This window comes from Trichomycterus rosablanca, chromosome 9, assembly GCF_030014385.1.
Source record: "Trichomycterus rosablanca isolate fTriRos1 chromosome 9, fTriRos1.hap1, whole genome shotgun sequence".
Classification (NCBI taxonomy): domain Eukaryota; kingdom Metazoa; phylum Chordata; class Actinopteri; order Siluriformes; family Trichomycteridae; genus Trichomycterus; species Trichomycterus rosablanca.
The window spans coordinates 17,785,900-17,796,412 of NC_085996.1; the positions used below are offsets into that span (position 1 = coordinate 17,785,900).

The 10,513-nt window shown below is 36.8% G+C and overlaps 1 protein-coding gene across 1 annotated transcript; it reads left to right on the top strand.

Annotated features, from left to right (window-relative positions):
* Window positions 1–2,963: 2,963 nt before the first annotated feature.
* Window positions 2,964–10,095, top strand: batf3 (basic leucine zipper transcription factor, ATF-like 3). Its single transcript, XM_063001199.1, has 3 exons — window positions 2,964–3,038; window positions 8,682–8,786; window positions 9,909–10,095. The coding sequence occupies exons 1-3, from the start codon at window positions 2,964–2,966 to the stop codon at window positions 10,077–10,079; spliced, it is 351 nt and encodes a 116-aa protein (XP_062857269.1). The 3' UTR covers window positions 10,080–10,095.
* The last annotated feature ends 418 nt before the right edge of the window (window positions 10,096–10,513 follow it).

Consider the following 10,513-nt stretch of genomic DNA (forward strand, 5'->3'; position numbering starts at 1 on the left):
TGTATCACAAAAGTGAGTACACCCCTCACATTTCTGCAGATATTTAAGTATATCTTTTCATGGGACAACACTGACAAAATGACACTTTGACACAATGAAAAGTAGTCTGTGTGCAGCTTATATAACAGTGTAAATTTATTCTTCCCTCAAAATAACTCAATTTACAGCCATTAATGTCTAAACCACCGGCAACAAAAGTGAGTACACCCCTTAGTGAAAGTTCCTGAAGTGTCAATATTTTGTGTGGCCACCATTATTTCCCAGAACTGCCTTAACTCTCCTGGGCATGGAGTTCACCAGAGCTTCACAGGTTGCCACTGGAATGCTTTTCCACTCCTCCATGACGACATCACGGAGCTGGCGGATATTCGACACTTTGCGCTCCTCCACCTTCCGCTTGAGGATGCCCCAAAGATGTTCTATTGGGTTTAGGTCTGGAGACATGCTTGGCCAGTCCATCACCTTTACCCTCAGCCTCTTCAATAAAGCAGTGGTCGTCTTAGAGGTGTGTTTGGGGTCATTATCATGCTGGAACACTGCCCTGCGACCCAGTTTCCGGAGGGAGGGGATCATGCTCTGCTTCAGTATTTCACAGTACATATTGGAGTTCATGTGTCCCTCAATGAAATGTAACTCCCCAACACCTGCTGCACCCATGCAGCCCCAGACCATGGCATTCCCACCACCATGCTTGACTGTAGGCATGACACACTTATCTTTGTACTCCTCACCTGATTGCCGCCACACATGCTTGAGACCATCTGAACCAAACAAATTAATCTTGGTCTCATCAGACCATAGGACATGGTTCCAGTAATCCATGTCCTTTGTTGACATGTCTTCAGCAAACTGTTTGCGGGCTTTCTTGTGTAGAGACTTCAGAAGAGGCTTCCTTCTGGGGTGACAGCCATGCAGACCAATTTGATGTAGTGTGCGGCGTATGGTCTGAGCACTGACAGGCTGACCCCCCACCTTTTCAATCTCTGCAGCAATGCTGACAGCACTCCTGCGCCTATCTTTCAAAGACAGCAGTTGGATGTGACGCTGAGCACGTGCACTCAGCTTCTTTGGACGACCAACGCGAGGTCTGTTCTGAGTGGACCCTGCTCTTTTAAAACGCTGGATGATCTTGGCCACTGTGCTGCAGCTCAGTTTCAGGGTGTTGCCAATCTTCTTGTAGCCTTGGCCATCTTCATGTAGCGCAACAATTCGTCTTTTAAGATCCTCAGAGAGTTCTTTGCCATGAGGTGCCATGTTGGAACTTTCAGTGACCAGTATGAGAGAGTGTGAGAGCTGTACTACTAAATTGAACACACCTGCTCCCTATGCACACCTGAGACCTAGTAACACTAACAAATCACATGACATTTTGGAGGGATAATGACAAGCAGTGCTCAATTTGGACATTTAGGGGTGTAGTCTCTTAGGGGTGTACTCACTTTTGTTGCCGGTGGTTTAGACATTAATGGCTGTATATTGAGTTATTTTGAGGGAAGAATAAATTTACACTGTTATATAAGCTGCACACAGACTACTTTTCATTGTGTCAAAGTGTCATTTTGTCAGTGTTGTCCCATGAAAAGATATACTTAAATATCTGCAGAAATGTGAGGGGTGTACTCACTTTTGTGATACACTGTATATTTGGAAAAAGAGGGGGGAAAGCTTTGGGGGAAAATAATGATTAATTCAGACACAATTTGCATTTAGTATTTGCATTTGCATTTTGTTTTTAATGCACTAACATTTTTATTTGTCTTTTCATGTGTGGACGCTGCAGTTTAAAAAATTGACCTGTCATTTATGGCACTTTTGCCTAAATCTTTGCTACATTTAACAGTCAGAGGTCAGTGACCAAAACTGACCTATGTGATTGGTATCTGAATGCAGCTTGTCTTTTCTACAGTTAGTGACCTTCATGAAATTAATTCAGATTAATTCTTGAGTTAACTAGTCAAGAACATTTGGTTTGAGTTTTAAGGAATGTGTAGTGAATATCAGCTATACAGTTAAGACTTTTTTAAAAAGTCCTTTCTCATTTAACTGTCTTTCATACTGATTATTTGTTCAGTCATCTGTGCAAAATAATGGCCAAGATCTGTCTATCATTTTTATGTGCATTTCAACAAATTAGTTTGTACAATATTGTGGAAAATGTAATTTCCCCTTTTCTAACCGCCTTAATTAAGTCAAACGAAATCATTTAAGACAATCAAATATATTACATTTTAAATAAAATTTAAAAACTCTAAAAGCAATTGCTTCCTTGTTTATTCATTTAACCAGTTTGCTTAATTTTGTTGTCAAGCCAGTTTGGCTTTTTGTACCTGGTGAATATTTAGTTCAGTTTGCCATCTCTTACCATTTAAAGTCAAGCAGTCACATATATTTTTCTTATAAAAAGACTGTAATGATCTAGAGAAATTCCAGAATAACTGACAAAAAAAGTTAGAATATCAGCGTGATGACAATTACAAAACCATTTAGGGCTCTAGGACTCCACTAACTAATATTAAGAGCCATTATTTGCCACTGAAGAAAACAAGTTACATGTAGTAACAGTTGATGGTATAATATTTTCAAACTTTTTTTTATAATAATTATTATTAATATATTAAAACACATTATGAAAGTTGTTCCATAATATTATGGAATCTTGGGAGTCACCTAAGATACAGGCAGATATTACAACATTCGATATATCAGTAAGAGGCAGAAGTGTAGCAGTGACAGTAATTCAGGTAGACACATTTCTGAAATGTAGAAGTGTAGCTCCCTCAAGAGGAAACCAAAGATCACTGCAGTTAAAAGTAACACGTGATTTATAAGAAAGTAAGCGATGTAGATTTCAATAACGGTAAAGCCCACACAATATAACACTGGTCATCTTGTAAAACGTTGTTATTTTAACATCTCATCTCTAAGAAGTGTTTAACTCCTGAACTCGCCAACACTTTTGCACCATGTCTTTTCACAGATCTGCAGATCACTTTCCACCCAGCGATGCACTTGATAGGCATTTAATCCGAAGAAGCGAGGTATGGTAAAGGTAAACCTTTTGTTTACCACTTGTACAATAGCTTTAACATAACGTGTTGCATTGGTTTATAATGTTAAAATAGATTTTATTGTGATAAAATAAACTGCTTAACTGTAAGCGCACAGTGTGCAAATGTGAAAAGCTGACGGCAGCATTAATACGATGTGCGCCCACTTGTTATATTAGTTGGCATTTGTATCTAAACGTCTAATATGGTGTATAAAGTCTAACTCATGCATAGTTGATTTAAAAACTTTTAGCCCATTGGCAATTCGAAAGTAAGATTTTTTAAGATGTTTGTCAAATAAACAGTCACTGCCTGCTTTAATATTCACACAGCTTTGCTTTCTGTTGCAAACAAATTATTGGAAACATTACTTCAAGGCATTGATCCATGTTGACATAATTGTATCACATAATTGCTTCAAATTTGGCATCAGCACGTTTATATTGCTCATCTCCTTATTCCAAAAGACATTCTACTGGATTCAGATCTAAAAAGTGGGAAGGTTACGCTCATCTTTACAGAGCAAGTTACACAAAATACACCAATAAACAAGACTGAACTGTTGACACAAGGCATGTTTAGTCAATGGATTTAGCTGTTGCCAAATCTTTAACTGTCTATTTTTTGTGAGCTTGTGCCTGCTGCTGTTGTAATACATTTACCTCAAGGTTTAACATGTGTGATCTATGGAGCTTTTTTTTTACTCACCATGGTTGTAAAAAGTAAGTTATTTGAGTTACTGTGGCTTTATCATTAACACATCCAGTCTGGCCATTCTTCTCTGACCTCTTTCACCAAAATGACAGTTCTGCTCATAGAACGGCTGCTCAATGCATGTTTGTTTTTTTCTTCACATTTTTATTATTTTTTTTTGTATTATTATTATTTTTTTTTTTACATTTTTTGTAGTGTTGGGCACAACAATTCTAGAGGATCAGCAGTTTTTGACATTGTCAGACCAGCTTGCAAAATGTCCATCCACACTACTGAACATTAACTGAAGCACTTTACTTCTAAATGTATGACTTTATGCATTGTGCTGCTGCAATATGTCAGTCTATATTGGATCAATACAGGGATGTACTGGTGTTTCCAATAAAGTGGTCAGTGACCGTAGATTTGAAGTGTGTGATGGGCTATATGTTGTCTTATGTATTTGAACAATAAAGCACACACTCACTTCAATATTTTTTTAATAAAAGGGCAAATACACCACTCATTACATTCTTAGAGCTATATTATTAGTATGTGATGTTGAATAAATTAATACATTTGCAGTACTAATTTTGCATAAATGTCACATATTTATTTCAGATCTTCAAACTAAATTTTAGGCAAGACAAAAACTACTTGAGTAAAACATTTAAAAAAGGATTTCAATGAGCATGCTATTAATAGAATGAAATAGCCTACTTTATGTTGCAGGATTGCTTTAAGGACCTTGGGCTTTTGATCATGCTATGCTTTTGTTTGACCGTTGGTATAATGTTCATTTTGTGGAATAAATTGTGTCATATTTATGCCCTATTTGAATGTAATGGCTATGTCTGTGACTTTCTGTTATCACAGAACATTAGAAATTAAAAAAACAAAAAACTCTTTCCAGATTGATCTACACATGGACAAAAGTATTGTGACACTCCTATTTTCTGAATTTGTGTTTTAGCCACAACAATTGCAAAAAGCTTGAAGAAATTATATAAAAGAAATGTTATGCTTCCAACTTTGTAGATACAGTTAAGGGATGGCCCTTCCCTGTTCCATCATTACTGTGCTCATGTGCACAATGCAAGGTCTATTAATACATGAGAAAAAGCTTGGCTTAAAGAAACTCCAGTGACCTGCAAAGAGCCCTGACCTCAGCCCCACTGAACAGCTTTGGAATGAAGTGAAACATCAGTTGAGACTTTTTTTAAACCAAAATCAGTGCCCGGCCATTCAGATGCTCTTTTAACTGAGAGTGGCGACTGTCATAGCTGAAAAAATAAAATAAAGTTGATTCTATTTTAATACCATTTGTTTTTGAAAACAGCCAGAATATCCTGGGTTTAATTTCCCAGGTGTAGCGGTCTCTGTCCTTTCTGTGTGGAGTTTGCATGGTCTCACCTTTTCTGTGTGGGTTTCCTCCAGGCTCCTACTTTACTCCCACATTCCAACGACATGCAGTCAGGTCATTTGTAGCTACTGAAATTGCCCTAGGTGTGTCTGTGTGTGTGTGTCTGTGTGTTTGCACTTGGTTTGGACTGGTGATCTGTTTGGGTTGATTCCGACCTGTCCTATCCTATAGGACAAAGCAATGGTAAAACAGACAATGAATGAAAAAATGTTTTTTTGAAATTGGATGTCAATCAAGCTCATTGCCAAAAACGTTTGGCCTGTAGTGGATCTCATTTCTTACAAAATTCAATTTGATTGCAGCATATTGTGCTGTTTGTTATGACCATGCATTGTACTTGTACTGGGTTGGCTTTAAATGTTGTATTTAAGTGATGTTTCAGGATATACCAGGGCTGGCAATAATCAAGCCAGCTGTGTTTAGTCCAATTGAACAATTACATTTTGTTAACTGGTCAGTGAAGTAAATAAGGGTACCATTACTTTTTATACATATACAGGTCCTTCTAAAAAAATTAGCATATTGTGATAAAGTTCATTATTTTCCATAATGTAATGATAATTAAACTTTCATATATTTTAGATTCATTGCACACCAACTGAAATATTTCAGGTCTTTTATTGTTTTAATACTGATGATTTTGGCATACAGCTCATGAAAACCCAAAATTCCTATCTCAAAAAATTAGCATATCATGAAAAGGTTCTCTAAACGAGCTATTAACCTAATCATCTGAATCAACGAATTAACTCTAAACACCTGCAAAAGATTCCTGAGGCTTTTAAAAACTCCCAGCCTGGTTCATTACTCAAAACTGCAATCATGGGTAAGACTGCCGACCTGACTGCTGTCCAGAAGGCCATCATTGACACCCTCAAGCAAGAGTGTAAGACACAGAAAGAAATTTCTGAACGAATAGGCTGTTCCCAGAGTGCTGTATCAAGGCACCTCAGTGGGAAGTCTGTGGGAAGGAAAAAGTGTGGCAGAAAACGCTGCACAACGAGAAGAGGTGACCGGACCCTGAGGAAGATTGTGGAGAAGGGCCGATTCCAGACCTTGGGGGACCTGCGGAAGCAGTGGACTGAGTCTGGAGTAGAAACATCCAGAGCCACCGTGCACAGGCGTGTGCAGGAAATGGGCTACAGGTGCCGCATTCCCCAGGTCAAGCCACTTTTGAACCAGAAACAGCGGCAGAAGCGCCTGACCTGGGCTACAGAGAAGCAGCACTGGACTGTTGCTCAGTGGTCCAAAGTACTGTTTTCGGATGAAAGCAAATTTTGCATGTCATTCGGAAATCAAGGTGCCAGAGTCTGGAGGAAGACTGGGGAGAAGGAAATGCCAAAATGCCTGAAGTCCAGTGTCAAGTACCCACAGTCAGTGATGGTCTGGGGTGCCATGTCAGCTGCTGGTGTTGGTCCACTGTGTTTTATCAAGGGCAGGGTCAATGCAGCTAGCTATCAGGAGATTTTGGAGCACTTCATGCTTCCATCTGCTGAAAAGCTTTATGGAGATGAAGATTTCATTTTTCAGCACGACCTGGCACCTGCTCACAGTGCCAAAACCACTGGTGAATGGTTTACTGACCATGGTATTACTGTGCTCAATTGGCCTGCCAACTCTCCTGACCTGAACCCCATAGAGAATCTGTGGGATATTGTGAAGAGAAAGTTGAGAGACACAAGACCCAACACTCTGGATGAGCTTAAGGCCGCTATCGAAGCATCCTGGGCCTCCATAACACCTCAGCAGTGCCACAGGCTGATTGCCTCCATGCCACGCCGCATTGAAGCAGTCATTTCTGCAAAAGGATTCCCGACCAAGTATTGAGTGCATAACTGAACATAATTATTTGAAGGTTGACTTTTTTTGTATTAAAAACACTTTTCTTTTATTGGTCGGATGAAATATGCTAATTGTTTGAGATAGGAATTTTGGGTTTTCATGAGCTGTATGCCAAAATCATCAGTATTAAAACAATAAAAGACCTGAAATATTTCAGTTGGTGTGCAATGAATCTAAAATATATGAAAGTTTAATTTTTATCATTACATTATGGAAAATAATGAACTTTATCACAATATGCTAATTTTTTGAGAAGGACCTGTATAGCTGTTTTTTAATAAATTAAATGATCATGTAAAAACTGTATTTTGTATTCACTTAACTTGTCTTTGTCTAACAGTATATGGCCGAAAGTATGTAGAAATCCCATCTACTTTCACTTCATTTTTTGTGCCCTTATCAATTCTTAAAAATACGTTTTTGGTGGCCTGCTCCAGTGGCCTGCACAGCTTGGACCAAATCTCTGTTGAACACATTTTGAATGAACTGAATAGGACTTCTTCACAGGACTTCTCTACAACATCAGTTCCTCACCTTACTAAGACCATTTTGACTAAATGAGCTTGGTTTCCTTAAACACACTCCAAACTCTTGTGAAAAGAGTGGAGGCTGTTACAGCCACAAGCGAGAGGGGGTCAACATGTTTTTGGCCATATATTGCATTAGGATTGCATACTTTTAAAACAAAACATTTGAACAATCTAGTATGATAGGTTTTATTAATGTTCTGTCATTAAAACAAGTAACAAAATAAAATAGTTTATGTAAACTTATTAATAGTAAAAAAAAATCACACTGCATCTGCTACAGTGCCAACAGATTTCCTGTGCTAAATGAAGGTGAGAATTTAGCTACAAGCCAGGTCTATTACATGTTTTACATCTAAAAATTAAAATGACAATTTTAAACTTTTTATTCAAATATTTTCAAATAATTTGTATGCATAGCTTTTGCTACTTCTGACTTTATTGTGTCCTCCAAACACACACTAACCCTACACACACTAACCCTACACACACAAACACTAAGTCTTCCTACATCAGCCACAATTTTGCCAAGCGTTTGCCAATTACTATTGACTTATTTAAAAATGTCATACCCTGGCCTTTTCAAATCAGGTAGCTCTCATTTGTACACATTCGGAGCAATGTCTATGTGCTTTTTTCTATAAAATAAAGAATATTTAAGGGTAAAACAAACAACTGAAACTCCTAACACAAAATATGGATATGAAAATCATAATAAGGAATAGTGCTATTTGCCTCCAAAACATCCTTCTTCTTAAATTCTTAAGGGTTTGTGGGCTGCATGATCATTTATCAAAAAAACAATTTGGAGGAAGTGGAGATTTCTCTCCAATCTTCATACCCCATTTATAACATAGTTTTTAAGCATTGTCTTTCCAAATAATCTTTTTAACACTGCATAGAACAAAGGGTTTATGATGTTATATTCTGAACAAATGTAGATTCTAAACAAAACAGAACAGCCATAACTCTTGACAAAACCTTAATTCAAAAATAAGCTCTGAAAAATATTAAATACACATCTGCAAACACACTGCACTGTGCTAATAAGTGGAGTTTATGAATATTATAGAACACATATACTTACACCTTCTAAAGTACACACAGTCTTACTGTATGTGGTGTTTTTGAACAAATGCTGTGACACAGAGTTCAGATGATGATGAGAGGAGGCTAAAGAGAAGAGAAAAGAACCGAGTGGCGGCACAGAAGAGTCGCAAACGGCAGACACACAGAGCTGATGAGCTGCACGAGGTGCATTTCCAAAATCATCTTTACATCTAATTTTATTCTGGATAACATGCTAATGACATACGCATGGACCTGTTTATACAATTATAAAAGTAGCGCCTATATAAGTTATTATTATAATTATAATTTCAATTTTGAATTGTGCAAAGGGAGCATTACTTTACAATACAGATAGATAGATAGATAGATAGATAGATAGATAGATAGATAGATAGATAGATAGATAGATAGATAGATAGATAGATAGATAGATAGATAGATAGATAGATAGATACTTGATTGATCCTTTGCAGGAAATTTCATTAAATTTAATTAAATATGTGATTTTAATGAAAACAGTATTTAACAATATACACTGTAAGTCAAAAAAGGGACCTCTGTACCTTTGCCCATTACTTTGAAACACTGAATAATTCAGACTGACAAATGGCTAAGTCCAGTTTCTCTAAAAATGTGATTTATTGACTGATGGGTCTTCGTGTCCTCATGACAGAGCACCAGTTTGCTGCGCCACCTGAGCAACACATTGGCAATTAGTCTGCAGATACAGTTGTATGCAAATGTTTGTGAAAATTATAATGGTACCTTTTATGAAGGTAAAAATATGTTAAATCATACTAAAGGTACATTTTTGCTTCATTATTTTCTAAAAGGAATGATATACTGTATGTTGTGCATGCAAGACAACCTAAGAATTGATTGAAACATAAATGGGTGAAACTCTTATGTGGCTACAAAATATGGTTTTAATACTGTACAAAGTATTAACTTAGTAAGGTGTCCAAAATTTGCTCATAATAAAATTGCTATTTTGTAGTGATCACATATTACAAAACTGCATTTTGCAAACGAATCTGTGCTTTTCAAAATTGTTTGTTTCAGAGCTTGTGTTTACTTTTCTACTAACAAGAGTATGCAATTTATTTAGGGGATCCCAATTATTTGCATGCAACTGAATAATGCCACTTCTTAAATTTACCATGGTGTTCTTACGATGTTCTTAGGATTAATTGACCATGCATATCATTTTTTTACATTACAAATTGCATAGTTTGTTAATCAATGTGCTATATATATACAACTTCTTGTGTTTGAATGAATGTAAATTCATCTGTCTTTAACCAGGCATATGAGTGCTTAGAGCAGCAGAACAGCTTGCTGAAGAAAGAGGTTCAGCTACTGCTTGAAGAACAGAGATCCCTGGCAGAGGCACTCAAATCACATGAACCTTTGTGTACTGTTCTAAACAACAACATGCAACCAACACCAAGGAACACTGATGTAATTCCTCCCTAAGTTGATATTTTAGAAAGATGGCAATTATTTACTGTCTTCAATCTTCATTTAATAGTTTTTTTTTTTTACCTGGGATCAACAATTGTCACAGTTTACCAGCTTGTTTTTAACTCTGCCATGTTTCCTTTTAAAATGTATGTTTATTTATTTGGTTTTATTTTAGTGATGATGGAAAATGTTATGAAAGAAAAATTTTATTCAGGCTCACATAAAATTAACTTAAAAACTATTTCTAATAAAAACTATTTCTAATAAACCACTTAACCACTGATCATCTGTTTGGTACACCACTCTGCAGTTAGAGTGCCCTGAGAATGAACACTTCCACATTTGGCATAACCCGACCAAAAATACCTTGTCAGGTTTTGGAACCTCATGTCAACCATGATATCACATTGAGTATGTACCTATTTTTTCTGCATATACCATATGTT

What these genes read in the sequence shown, in the direction of transcription:
- batf3 (XM_063001199.1), top strand. Translation starts at nt 2,964, where the DNA reads ATGTCTTTTCACAGATCTGCAGATCACTTTCCACCCAGCGATGCACTT. An exon ending in ATTTAATCCGAAGAAGCGAG is followed by an intron (nt 3,039 to 8,681) that starts GTATGGTAAAGG and finishes GCTGTGACACAG; the next exon opens with AGTTCAGATGATGATGAGAG. An exon ending in GAGCTGATGAGCTGCACGAG is followed by an intron (nt 8,787 to 9,908) that starts GTGCATTTCCAA and finishes GTCTTTAACCAG; the next exon opens with GCATATGAGTGCTTAGAGCA.